At 39.2% G+C, this 14,938-nt stretch overlaps 1 protein-coding gene across 2 annotated transcripts in view; it reads left to right on the forward strand.

Annotated features, from left to right (window-relative positions):
* Positions 1–6,755: 6,755 nt before the first annotated feature.
* The window catches only part of LOC117524090 (GRIP and coiled-coil domain-containing protein 2), a 51,423-nt gene continuing 43,240 nt past the window's right edge, over positions 6,756–14,938 (forward strand). For both annotated transcript variants that reach the window (XM_034185820.1, XM_034185821.1), the window contains exons 1-6: positions 6,756–6,937; positions 12,142–12,204; positions 12,293–12,377; positions 12,466–12,545; positions 13,975–14,079; positions 14,249–14,753. In XM_034185820.1, coding sequence (XP_034041711.1) covers positions 6,932–6,937; positions 12,142–12,204; positions 12,293–12,377; positions 12,466–12,545; positions 13,975–14,079; positions 14,249–14,753 — 844 coding nt within the window. In that variant the 5' untranslated portion in view covers positions 6,756–6,931. The remainder of the gene's footprint in view (positions 6,938–12,141; positions 12,205–12,292; positions 12,378–12,465; positions 12,546–13,974; positions 14,080–14,248; positions 14,754–14,938) is intronic.

Raw genomic sequence — 14,938 nt, forward strand, 5'->3', positions numbered from 1 at the left:
TCCAGTGAAGTTAGGACATTGTGTAAAGTGTAAATAAAAACAGAATACAATGATTTGCAAATCCTCTTCAACCTATATTCAGTTGAATACAGCACTAAGACAAGATATTTAATGTTCAAATGGATAGACTTTGTTGTTTTGTGCAAATATTTGCTCATTTTGAAATGGATGCCTGCATCACATTTCAAAAAGTTGGGACGGGGCAACAAAAGAGGGAAAGCTGACAAATGCTCAAAGAACACCTGTTTGGAAACAGGTGAGTGTCATGATTGCATATAAAAGGTGCATCCCAAAAAGGCTCAGCCGTTCACAAGCAAAGATGGGGTGAGGACCACCACTTTGTGAACAACTGCGTGAAAAAATGGTCCAACAGTTTAAGAACAATGTTTCTCAACATTCAATTGCAAGGAATTTAGGTATTCCATCATCTGCAGTCCATAATATAATCAGAAGATTCAGAGAATCTGGAGAACTTTCTACACGTAAGCAGCAAGGCCGAAAACCAACACTGAATGCCCAGTCCCTCAGGCAGCACTGCATTAAAACCGACATCATTGTGTAAAGGATCTTACCGCGTAGGCTCAGGAACACTTCAGAAAACCATTGTCAGTTAACACAGTTCGCCGTTACATCTACAAGTGCAAGTTAAAACTCTACCATGCAAAGCGAAAGCCATACATCAACAACATCCACAAACGATGCTGCCTTCTCTGGCCCGAGCTCATTTGAAATGGACACACGCAAAGTGGAAAAGTGTGCTGTGGTCTGATGAGTCCACATTTCAAATTGTTTTTGGAAATCATGGACATCGTGTCCTCTGGACCAAAGAGGAAAAAGACCATCCAGATTGTTACCAGCGCAAAGTTGAAAAGCCAGCATCTGTGATGGTATGGGGTGTGTTAGTGCCCATGGCACTGCAACTTACACATCTGTGATGGCACCATCAATGTTGAAAGGTACATCCAGGTTTTGGAGCAACACATGCTGCCATCCAAGCAACGTCTTTTTCAGGGACATCCCTGCTTATTTCAGCAAGACAATGTCAAGCCAGATTCTGCACGTGTTACAACAGCGTGGCTTCATAGTAAAGGAGTGCAGATGTTTTAGTAGGAAAGGTGATGTAACACAGTGGTAAACATACCACTGTCCCAGCTTTTTTGAAATGTGTTGCAGGCATCCATTTCAAAATGAGCAAATATTTGCACAAAAACAATAAAGTTTATCAGTTTGAACATTAAATATCTTGTCTTTGTGGTGTATTTAATTGAATATAGGTTGAAGAGGATTTGCAAATCATTGTGTTCTGTTTTTATTTACATTTTACACAACGTCCTAACTTCATTGGAATTGGAGTTTGTGTCTAACAACACTGAACAATGGATGTTGCTAACTACTTTCTGGACTCACATGCTATTCCAGCAGAGGGCAGTAAATCATCTTTATATTAAAGGTGTGAGTGTGAGTGTGAGGTGTGAGTTATTTTATTTAGTAAATTCAATGTAAGTTCTTAATATAATTGTAAATATGTTAAAAAATACATGGATGACACAAGAAACTGAAAATGCTTATTTCCATTGTGGTCCATTTAAAAATCAAATAACAAAATGGAAGTAAATATCAAATAATAATAATGGTGTGTATATGATAATGAGAACCTAAACAATTTATAAATACATTAAGACGGTAAATTAAAAATTGTTGAAGTCTAAGGTTCTAAAATCATTCTGGAATCACACACCATTCCAACTCATTATCCAAGCTTTGCTTAATTTATTACCACCCTTGAAAAATGTCAGCTACCTATTTCATAAACGCTACCCAATCTAGAGCCCGTGGATCCCCATGGGTAACACATTAGTAGAAGAGTATAAATTATCATCTTGGGAATAGAATTTCAACTGAGTTCACACTCAGAGTGGTCATAAGGATTTACATCGGTTTTACAGCAGAGTTACACCACATTTATGGGGTCACACGGGACCTAACTTCAGAGAGCAAAGTGTGGACTTTTTGTCTTCAGCTGTGATGGATTAAACAAACAAGGTAAGTTAACTATATATGTTATGTATTTGCAGACGTAGACTCCATACAAGTATTATGCACAAATGTTTTTTTTTACTGGTTTTAGAACAGTGTTACAGTACAGTTTCAGCACTACACAGGAGTTCATTTTGGAGCTGTATTACTAGTATGTATAGTATATTACCCTTCATGCACCATGCACCATCAAGCACCAAGCCTTTCAGCATCTCTAGCTAAACAAAATTAAAAAATGAGAATTATGTTTGCAAACTGATAGAGGAGATATGGAAAAGGACCAGAGCAGTTGTCACATATATACATATATGTATATATGGTAACATAACTAAAGAAAGACATACATGAAGAAAAAAGCAAATGCGAGGTCCATGAAAGAGTGTCTCTCACTCCTCCTGATAGACCAGCTTGGCTATTCATTACTCCCTGAACGTCAGGCAGTGTCAGTTATATTACTGCAAAGTCGTCACTGACTGATGGCAGCGAGCGGGGAGAGAAAGATGGCAGCAAAATACTGCTGGGAGAAGACAAGGGAGGGGCTGTGATGGATGGGTGCGTTTGACCCGAACAGGGTGGAAAGGAGTGATCGGAGACAGGGAGTCGGCAGCGTCCCAGCCCTTCTGCCCAGATCGTCCCAACCTTGTCAGGATGAGAGGCATTTCACTGCCTCCGTCAGTGTTTCTTTCACTTGTGTCAAAACAGATGCTCTCCATATTTAAGAGAAGAAAAAGCTGGACTTCGTGATTGGAAAACAGAAGCACAGTGACAGGCACAGTGTCAACACGAGGACAGATATCCTCACCTCTCTATAATAGCCCCCGAAACAGAATCATGACACCATCAGACAGACCTGTGCTTATTTTCTGATCATTTTGCACTCACAGAATAACATCACAGCATTTATTACAATTTTTCAGTAATGTTTCCAAGCTGTTATTTGACTATTTGTACTTTGATCCTGCTTACCACTATAAGCAGGGTCAACCCCTTTTAGGTGTTGGCCTTACTCTGGGACCCGTCAACCCTTACTGGGCCATTGAGATCTTACAAATGTAATTTAATGTATTTCATATAGCGCCAAATCACAACAAAGCTACCTCAAAGTGCTTCACAGAAGTAAGGTCTAACCTTACCAACCCCTAGAGCAAGCACACATGTGACAGCGGTAAGGAAAAACAGTCTCTGATCATTTGAGGAAGAAACCTCAAGCAGACCAGACTCAAAGGGGTGACCCTCTGCTTAGGCCATGCTACTGACACACTTGACAATACAAATGTACAGGAAGTTTTGGGAGTCCATGTTGGTCTCCAGGACGGGAGGGTGGTGGTTTGGGGTGGGGTTTGGGTCAACAGATCCCGCCAATTTCATGACCATTGCAGAAGAAGACACCCACTCCCACTTCTGTCTGGAGCCGCACCTCGGACAGAGAGAAAAACAGAATCAGGCATCAGAAAGACAACAAATACAGTATAATTTGTCAGCATTAAGCAACAAGAAAAACAGAAGAAATACTAAGGTGATCGCCGACCACTAGCCCTAAGCTTCACTAAAAGACCCAGACTTTAGATAAAGTTGAGGCCGCAGCCTGCTCTGTTTACTAATAAGATGAATTTTAAAGGGTAGGAAGCATAGTACTTTGCCAGTATGCTAGCCACACAAAAGGGGAAATAAGTGCGTCTTAAGTCTGAACTTGAAAGTCTCTACAGAATCTGACAGTTTTATCATTAGACAAAGCAGGTGCATGATAAGAGAAAGCTCTGTGACACACAGACTTTTTATTCACCCTCGGGACACAAAGTAGTCCTGCACCCTGAGAACGTAAACCCTGGGCTGGTACGTAGGGTTTAATTAGGTGAGCTAAGTAGGGAGGTGTTAGTCCGTGAATAAGTTTAAAGGTTAATCACAGAACCTACAAAGAGAGAGAAAAGTGTGGGCAGTTAAAAACAACAGTTTTTTCCCCTAATATTTACACAATTTGAACAGTATATATAGCAATAAGCATCACTGTACTGCCGCGAGCAATGTTGGCTGTTCAACTTATAATGTTGTCTGACACTGATGAAATGTGCATGTATGCATGCAGTTTGATCAATGTGCTTGTGTTACACTGGTTGTGCAATCAATCAGACTGAACAGAAAGCCACCAAATTTTGATCAAAATACTGCTGGGAGAAGACAAGAGAGTGTAACTGCGCATTAGTAGTTGAATAGAGTCACTGTCTGTAACGTGAGAAAACAGGAGAAAATTGTCAGTATTGAGCAGTAAACGTAGTAACCGTAGCTGAAAATATCTGAATTATTTTTTTCAATTCAATCTGGAAAGTCATTTGCTTTGTTTCCTGCCACAATCACGAAAATTGGGCGCTTATTGTGATGCGTTTTTTTATTATTATTATTTCACTATTTATAATCCTCCCATTTCCTGACTCAAACCATAACCATAACGTAAGTGTCTCCCTTCCCATAACCTCAATCATAACTCCCCCAGCCCCCCCCCACCCCCCACCACAGCATCACCCCATATTTCATGCCCCCGTCACAAAAAGCCCCATTTTTGTGATGATATTACAAACCCACAGATTAATTGACTTTTCTTAATGCCATCACGGAGTGCCATGAGACTGGCTATCTGTTGCAGTTAACACTTGCAAAACCATGTTTACCCATGAACTGTTATTTCGTCTGAGAGGAAAGTCAAGTTGTATATTATAATTGCTAACACATGAGTCTCAAAATGAAACCCATATTCTGCATTTATTAATAATATCTTGGGTATTATTGGAATGACGTAAATGAATGGACACAAACAACAGTCGCAACGAATACATTTCACAATAATATTAAATATTATAGTGAAATATTATTTATGGATGACTTTGTGTCTCCACATTTCAATGATCAAAACTGGGAGCATAAAATTTGAAAAAAAGCAAAGTTGAAAGTATGGTGATTTGTCACAATATGACCTCTTAAGCCCATTTTATTTTTAAATCTGTCCATTGAACATTAAAATATGGACAAAAAACATCATGAATCCTTGTGACAGTGAAAAGCTGATTGGTGGTTGCACGGCCAGGACGTAACGTGCATTGTTCCTCTTCAATCAGAGGTTCGACTATCGGCTGAACCCTCTTTTCCACCACCCAGGAGTAGACTTTACCAGGGAGGCTGAGTAGTGTAATGCCACTATAATTGGCACACACTCTCTGGTCCCATTTTTTTTAAATATGGGGACCACCACCCCAGTTTGCTACTCCTTAGGCACTGTCCCAAACCTCAATGCAATGTTGAAGAGATGTCTCATCCAAGACAGAGCCAGAGCCTTCAGCATTTCTGGATAGATCTCATCAAGAGCTTTGCCACTGTGGAGTTGTTTGACTACCTCAGTGACTTCCACCGGGAAAATTGGTGATAATCCCCCATTAGCTTCCAGCTCTGCCCCTACTTTAGAGGGTGCTCCAGGTTGATGCAGGAGTTCCTCAAAGTGTCCCTTCCAGTGCCAGATTACATCCTCAGATGAGGTCAACAGAGTCCCATCCATACTGTAGACAGGTTGGATGGTTCCAGTTTTTCTCTCCTGAGCACGGTCCACCAGAAGCACCTTGGTGCTGATTGAAAGTCCTTCTCCATGGTTTGTCTAAACTCCTCACACACCCACTGCTTTGCCTCCCCACAACAGAGGCTGCCACCATTTGTGCCTGTCAGTGCATTCCAACTGCCTCCAGAGTCCTCCGAGATAACAAAGACTCCTTCTTCAGTCGAACGGCTTCTCTGACCACCGGTGTCTAGGGTTGCTGCCCCTTGAGGCACCTAAGACCTTCAGGCCACAGCTCCCTGCTGCTGCTTCAGCAATGGAAGCTTTGAACATTGCCCATTCTGGTTCAATGCCCCAAGCTCCACAGGGATGCTATAAAAGCTCCGCCAGGGTGTGAGTAGAAGACCTGTCGGACAGTGGGCTCCTCCAGACATTCCCACTTCATCCGCACTATCCGTTTGGGCTTACCATGTCTGTCCAAAGTCCTCCCCATCCTCTGATCCAACTCACCATCAGATGGTGATCAGCTGACAACTCTACACTGGGTCTCTTCACCCGAGTGTCCAGAACATGCGGCCTCAGATCAGATGATATAATCACAAAATTGATCATCGACCTTCAGCCTAGGGTGCTCTGGTACCATGTACACTTATGAGCATCCTTCTGTTTGAACATGGTGTTCGTTATGGACAGTTCATGACTAGCACCGAAGTCCAGTAACAAACGACCGCTCGGGTTTAGATTAGGGAGGCCATTCCTCCCAATCACACCTCTCCAAGTGTCTCTGTCATTGGTCATGTGTGCGTTGAAGTCCCGTAGCAGAGATAACTTATAAAACATTTCACTGTCAAATTAGTTGTGAACCACCAGACTGTTCAACTTCAAAAATAAATAAATACATAAATAAATAAAAAAAATGTGTGTGTGCTTTTATTGCCAAAATAATTCCAGTCCAAACCTATATATCTTATTTTGCAAAAACATAATCTTAAAAAAATCTTTTTCCATTCATTCACATCCATAACAATCGGACATCAGCAGTCCAGTGATCTGTAAAAAAAAAAAAGAAGCTGTATGTACATGAAATTTTAAACAGATACCAAACTCTCCACATGCACAATAAATAAATACATCCTGAACAGCGCCTTTCCACATCCTGTATATTGTGTGACGTTGTGCGATTGACGAATGCGGAAGTAAGGTGCTTCTTCAGCTTGATATCCCAAAACAATTGAAATGCTTTCATTTTAAACCCAATAATCTCAAAGTATCTGTGTTTGCGTTGATCTTGTCCGTTTTAACTTGCTGGGTATCGCCGCACAGTTGTCAGACCACCGAGAAGAAGGCTAACCGTCTGAAATGGAGGTAAATAATGTTGAAAAATTAGCATTAGCCGCTATGCTAAAACTTGGCACTGAGTGTTGCATCTATAATTTAGATATATGTTGTGCATTGGTTATAAAAGTGCTTACGCACTACTTTGTCCTTTCTTTTTTCTTTGTAATGTGATATGTGTACAGTTTGTTGGAAGAGGCAGTAGCACAACGACGTGTATTCATTATTTATGCCAAACTTCATTTGTGAAAACATGATCAACCCGTGCAAGAATCAAAACCGTATAATTTCCCAAAAATAACTCAGCTATCATAATTAGTTACCCTGTTTTCTTTATCCATTCTGTGTAAGTAAATGTAGACACTCAGGCACAATTTTCAAAGCTGGAATTTTAAGTAGTAATCATTAAACAATTTCTTGGTTGAGTGATGCAGGAATAACTCATGAAAATTCTTCTACAGTTTGCCAGGAGATAGAGGTGGGCGGATCGATCCTAACATTGATAATATCGATACCAACACTGGTATTGATATTGAACGTTCCTCGTAAAAAGATTGATACTCCTTTTTTCTCTCCCACACGCACTGACTGCTGTGCATGCAGATTCATCAAAGTCTACTCTCTCTGTAAGAGCAGCGCTGCGCTGTCACACAACACGGAGCAGCGCACCCTTGTATTGTGGTTTGTCAGCCCTCTACCTCAGGAGATTTTGTTTTAAGTTGTGTTGAGTGATGTTTTTTAAACAAAAATGTTGATTGTGATAAAGTATTTTGTTGTCACGTACAATGTTTGGCAAAATTCTGTCCTAGGTCTTTTGGATCCTTTTGATATATGAAAACGTATCGGTATCGATATCGGCAATACTGGGCCTGTAATTACTTGGTATCGGATCAATACCAAAATTCCCGGTATCACCCACCTCTAGCAAGAGACACGAGATTTGTTTTCCTGTATTACAGTCCTCTGACTAGTGATGCAACTGACAAAAGATGCATTGTGAAAAGTCATTATTCACGTGCACAAAAGCCTGTAACTCCTTCAGGATATTAATTCCACCAATGAAGTTGGAGGAGGTTACGTTTTCGCTCCTGTTTGTCTGTTTGTGAATAGCCTGTAGCCCACAATTCATATAACATTATGAACTTTTTCTGAGGATTCATATTCCAATAGGCAAAAACTGATTCAATTTTCAAAGTCATAGGTTAAACAGGTCATAGGTCAAAGTCAGGAAAAAACTTGGAAAATATGAAAAATCCCTATCTAACACTGAACAAATTTTCAAAAATTCATAACTCTCAAACAAGATCAAATTTCTTTCATATTTGACAGCCTTATGTCGGATGGTGTCCTTTATCAACTGACAAAGTTTGATCTGGACGTGATCTGTATTACAGATTTTATAGACATTTGAATTTAATATTGAAAAGGCCATTTGATGTACATTTTGCATTATATCTCAATCAAAAGTGCCTCAGTCACTCTCATTTGTGACAATGCGTTGCAAACTGGCACTCTCAATGAATTGACTGTTTGATCTGTATTGTGGATTTAGCAGATATTTGTTTTTTAACATTGAAAAGCCTGTATCATCTATATTTTATATTATATTTTAGGTTATGAAAAGCCACTTTTAACAGGACTTTGACCTTGAAATTTTTTTTCCAAGGTAAAAATTTGTGGAATTGGAAATTAGTGTTGGCAGAGGTTTGTGCTCAAGGAGCACGGTGCTCTAGTTATTGGTGTCTTGGTAGTTTCCCTCACTACTGTCCTTATTGCACAGACAATCAGTTTTTCAGAACCACCTCATTCAGATAAAATTATCATGCTACTTATCATACTATTTGTATTTCTTCAAGATTGATGTAAATAAAGTACAGGGTGTTTCAAAATAATTTGATATCATGAGATGCAAATATCTGAGTAACTACATAGTCTAGGTAAATGAAACTGAACAGACTTAATGTTGAGCAAAATAAGATTTATTCATCAAAATTTGAATGAGAAATTCAAAGATATGTGGATTTCATGAACAATTTCACAAGTTTCCAGTTTGCGCACCGCATGTGATACAGCACATGTCAGTTGTTGGTGTTGGAGGAATGTGGGTTTCCACCCTTTCTCTTCTTATGGACTTTCTGGGTCTTCACAAAAATGTTTCCTGAACCTGCTCCAGTATCTCTTCCGCAATTGGTGATCCAGATCATTTTGCCCTGCACAGACAGCCTTCCTCTTTGAACTTTTTGTGCCATATCCATGTCCTTATTCGACTGTGTTTGAGCGTATCCACAAAATGCCTTTTCTTTTCCAGTGAATGGCATTTCTATACCTGAAACAGGAAACATTAAACATAGACTTTTGAGTTGTTTCTAGATATGACCCACATGTTAAATGACTTAGAAATGTTCAGCTATCCTTCCTCTTACTTATGTAAAGAAAACTATAAGGTGGTTACTTGGATTCACAGAAATCCTTATTAGTCATATAACTCAGAACTCTGAAAATGGAGGGACTGTGTATAAAATGGCTGTAATTCCTAAATTGTGAATGATATTGTTTTGTTAAACCTCTTGAATTAAAACTGAAAGTCTACACTAAAAGCGCATCTTGTTTAATTTTCCCTTTACTGTGATGGAGTACAGTACAGAAATTGACTGTCCAAATACATATAGTTCCAGGTGTATCTAAAAAGTGATTACAGCTGCAATGAATAATCAGTGATTAATTAGCTATGAAATTCATTGACAACTATTTTGATAATCAATTAATTGTTTTGAGTTCTTTTTTTAAAAAATATACTAATTCTAATCTTGAAGTTAGTCTACAATCTGCTCTAGGAATCTTGTACTAGCGTGATTAGAAATTATGTGACATGATGGCAAGCCCCTTGTCAAATGCTAGTGCTTTGATTACATATGGAATGGCTTGATTTGCACAAAATGTTCTGTCCTACAAAGGCAGTGCCCAATGGAACGCTTTGCCAACTACAGTGAGAGAGGCTCCAAGCTTTAAAGCCTTCAAAAGTCACTTAAAGGAGTGGCTCAAATCAAATAAAAAATGTGAGCATTATGAACTCAATTGTAGAAATTAAGAAGAACTGTAGGGAATGTGCAATGCACTACAGCACTTTATAAATTATTGTTTTTAAAGTTATGGTTTTTAAAATATATAAATGTATGAAAATAGACTTGCAGTTTTAATTAACTTATTCTAATTGAATTGTACATATAGTTTTTTGTTGTTGTTTTTAACTGTGTGTCCTCCTTTGACTGAATTTGTGTAAGCTAACCTTCATGCTCAGATCATGTCAGTGTCCTTTTGTTTCCTGTCTTTTGTCTAGTCTGTGTCGTGTTGTAGTAGTTAGTAATGTTAGTATGTAATGTAGTCTGTTGTATTGTAAGCTCCTGTGATGTTTGTGTGTTTTTACTGTAAATTGTTTAATTCTTATAGTCTTTCAGGGACTACAGATGGAAATTAGCCCATGGCTATAATCTGACATATTTACACTTTATGTGTTCATTAATATGTGTTGTCCCTTTTAAATAAATAAATGAAAATGAAATGAAAATGATTTGGGGTATTAAAATTGCCACCTTTGTTTAAGTTTGTATATATAGCGTGCAGTAGAGGGAAAGTTCTGTTCAGTAAACAAAAAGTTGCATTTTCATTCAGTGGGTAATTTGTGACACCGATGTTTCATAATCTTCTTTGGACATTAAAAAGCTCTTACAGCTTGCATGAGTGCTTCCTGTTGGAGCTGCAAATCCTCTTCAACCTATATTCAATTGAATACACCACAAAGACAAGATATTTAATGTTCAAACTGATACATTTTCAATGGGCGACAAGTCTGGACCGCAGGCAGACCAGTCTAGTACCCGCACTCTTTTACTACGAAGCCACGCTGTTGTAAACACGTGCAGAAGGTGGCTTGGCATTGTCTTGCTCAAATAAGCAGGGACGTCCCTGAAAAAGACATTGCTTGGATGGCAGCATGTGTTGCTTCAAAACCTGTTTGCACCTTTCAGCATTGATGGTACCATCACAGATGTGTAAGTTGCCCATGCCATGGGCACTAACACACCCCCTTACCATCACATATTCTGGCATCTGGATGGTTTTTTTCCTCTTTTGTCCGGAGGACACGACATCCATGATTTCCAAAAACAATTTGAAATATGGACTCATCAGACCATAGCACACTTTTCCACTTTGCTTCTGTCCATTTCAAATGAGCTCGGGCCCAGAGAAGGCGGCGGTGTTTCTCGATGTTGTTGATGTGTGGCTTTCAATATGCATGGTAGAGTTTTGCACTTGTGGATGTAGCAACGAACTGTGTTAACTGACAGTGGTTTTCTGAAGTGTTTCTGAGCCCACACGGTAAGATCCTTTACACAATGATATCAGTTTTTAATGCAGTGCTGCCTGAGGGATCGAAGGTCACGGGCATTCAATGATAGTTTTCGGCCTTGCCGCTTACGTGTAGAAAGTTCTCCATATTATCTGAGTCTTCTGATTATATTATGGACTGTAGATGATGGAATCCCTAAATTCCTTGCAGTTGAACATTGAGAAATATTGTTCTTAAACTGTTGGACTATTTTTTTTCATGCAGTTGTTCACAAAGTGGTGATCCTCGCCCCATCTTTGCTTGTGAACACGGCTGAGCCTTTTGGGGATGTTCCATTTATACCCAATCATGACACTGGCCTGTTTCCCATTAACCTGTTCACCTGTGGAATGTTCCAAGCAGGTGTTCTTTAAGCATTCTTCAACTTTCCCAGTCTTTTGTTGCCCCTGTCTCAGCTTTTTTGAAACATGTTGCAGGCATCTATTTCAAAATGAGCAAATATTTGCACAAAAACAAAAATGCCTATCAGTTGAACATTAAATATCTTGTCTTTGTTGTGTATTCAGTTGAATATAGGTTGAAGAGGATTTGCAAATCATTATATTCTGTTTTTATTTACATTTCACACAACTTCCCAACTTCGTTGGAATTGGGGTTGTAATCTTAACACTCATACAAAATGGGCCTTATTAAAAAACTGACTGTTATTGTAAGTTGCAGTCCTGTTGAGCAGAAATCCTTGTTTCCAGAGATGTCTTGCTAACTATGCTGTTGTGGTGTTCAAAATAGGAATACTCAGCATTTTGTCTGCAATGGGAAGTGATTTGCAGGTCCAAGGGTCTGTGATCCGAATACCCTTGTCATTTTCTTCTTTTCGCTGCAACAGGATCCTGGTAGTAGCAGTGTGGAGTCTGTGACATCACCAGCAGCAGGTGCACCGAAGTCAAAGGTACTATAACCACTCATTTATGTTTAAAGTACAGTTGCTTAAAAATCCAGCTGTAATCTTGTACTTTTTCCCCCAACTGAACTCTTAGCTGGACACGTTGCCCAAAGATGACCTCATCAAGTTTGCCAAGAAGCAGATGGCTGCCATGCAGAAAATGAAGGGCAGATGTGCAGGTAATGAATTAAGAATTAAGTTTGGTTTTGAGGCTATGTGGGCCTGTACTTCTACTTTTAAAAGCTATGTTGTCCCCCCATTTCTCAGATTTGGAGAAAGAAGTTGAATCCCTGAAACAGCAATCCAAACAGAATAACAGCAGTTCAGCTGATTCTATATTGGTCCAGGTATGTAATATCTAGTATACCTTCTTTCCCTGCTACTTTAAGTACCTCAAATATTCTTGCATAGTTGTACATTATAATTTTTGCTTCAGTTGACTTAATTTTAGTGAACAAATCCAAAATGAATAAGCCATCTTTAATTAATCACTTGAATTATTTATTGCAGGGATTAACGTTCTCTGTCACTATGACATAATTCCGTCAGTTGGGCTCCCAAAAGGCAGGTTTTGCGCTGGCACTGTCCTGACGAAAAATCAAGGCTGGACGCAAGATAAAATTTATCGCTTTCAAAGCATTCAAAAATTATTTTTTTAGAATAATGTCTCTGTTTTTGTTTTTTGTTGTTGTTGTTTATTCCTCCTTGCAGGGAGTTCTTGTCTCTGTTCCTCTGTGTCTTGTTTGCACTCTGGATGGGGGGGAGGGTGGCACTGTTTGAGTGTCTCACATCGCGGCGACGAGTGACACAGTGAGCAAACAACAGGGTTTTGTAGACATATTTTTAAACTGTTCTTTCTTTCAAAGTCTGCTCTGAGTGTCTATGTGAGTGTTGTCGCTGTGGTTAAACTAAAAACACAGCTACAGACCCACGATGCATAACAACAAACACAAACGTTTTTTTGTCCCAAAATATACCTAAAATTGCTTTCTGAGGATGGCATGACATAAAATAGGTTCATAAAACCTTCTGACCTCTCAATCAGGTCATGCATTCCACAGGTCAGTTAGGATGAGGGAAGCCAAAAAATATGAAAACGATTAATTATGGCTCTTGTGGTTAGTTATATTATCAAACAAATGTGTAGGTTGTGATATGAATTTTGGTTAAAGGCAAAGAAAAGGTGAAAATGTGCAAAATAAAAATACAATGCACATTTAGCAGTAAATTGAGTAGGATAAGTGTGATGCCACTCAATGGGGGGGAAATCTGCCTGAAAATTTTTTTTGGCTGTGAAAAAAATTTTCAGGCAGATTTCTTTTTATTTCCTTTAATCCCTGTTATTGTTGTAACATTTATCTCTTGCATTTTAAGTAATCTAGGAGCATTGTTTGGCTCCTACGTTCTCCATAAGACAAACAACAACATTCTATATACAGATGGGTGGTAGATTAAAGGAAAACCCAACATAGTGTTTTAGTAAGATGTTGGGCCACTTCAGTGCTCCTTGGCATTGATTCTACAAGTCTCAGGAACTCTGCTGGACAGATGGAACATTATGCTTTCAAACAAATATCCAATACCAGTATATCCAAAAACAGATGGGCCTGCTATGCATTTTTGCGCATGTCACAGAGCACGATTGGTTGTTTACTGCTTGATTGCACCGTATAATCCACCTGTGTGGTGTGTCTGAGTGAATGTCACCACTCATTCAGGTTTTCCTTTCCTAGTGTACCGTATCACATGAATTGTTTGGGTATGTGCTTGTAATAGGAGTTGACAGAGAGGATGGATGCTTTACTGTTGGAGAAGGCAGAAAGTCAGCAAAGCCTTGCTTTGTCTCGTAAAGACCTGGAGAGGACAAAGCAACAAGCCAAGGTAACATGAGGTGCATGTATTTTTCATGTAATTCTGATTAACAGATTCCACTTTTGGGTGTTTCATTAAGTAACATTGATAAGTAAATGCATATTTTAATGAAACTAGATTACCACAATATTTATACACACACACACACACACATAAATGTTTTATCTTTTTTTATCAGGATGAGCTCGCAATACTGCAAGATGCACTTGACCGTTCGATAGACGAACACCAGAAGAGGATTAATTATCTAGAGAGCAGCATCGAGGAATCCAACAATAAACACCAAGAAGAAGTCGCATTTTTTCAGAACCTTTTGAAAGAGCGTGAAGAAAGTGACAGGCAGAAAGAGAATGAATGTGAGAGGAAAGTCCTCGCTGATCATGCAAGTGTCAAAGACAGTTTAGAAGAAGTCAAACGTTCCTTGGAAGTTGAGCTGGAAAGCCTTCGGGCTGAACTTGAAGCCATCCAAGTTCAAAAGTCCCAGGAGATAACTGAACTGCATGAAAGTCACCAGCAGGAGTTAACAAAGGCCCAACAGGAAGTGGAAAACCTGAGAGAAGAGCTTGCTCAGAAAAGCCTACAGCATGAGGAGGAAGTGAGGGCTCTGGAGGAGGACTTTGAGATCGAGAGGGAGCGTCTCCTATTTCTCCACGAAGAGTTGACTGAGCAGCTTGCACTCAAAGGTACAAAAACACTTCACTTAAAAACTGAAATTCAAACTTAAATTGTATCTGTTATTTTGTAGAACAGTTACTTTATGTTGTAGGCATTTTCTCCAGTTGAAGTTATAACCTGTGGATGTCCACCTTGTTATTCTTACCAGTGTCAAATTCACACACAGTGCAAAATCATAGAGCAAGATTCATCC

The sequence above is a fragment of the Thalassophryne amazonica genome, chromosome 14 (genome assembly GCF_902500255.1).
Source record: "Thalassophryne amazonica chromosome 14, fThaAma1.1, whole genome shotgun sequence".
Lineage (NCBI taxonomy): Eukaryota > Metazoa > Chordata > Actinopteri > Batrachoidiformes > Batrachoididae > Thalassophryne > Thalassophryne amazonica.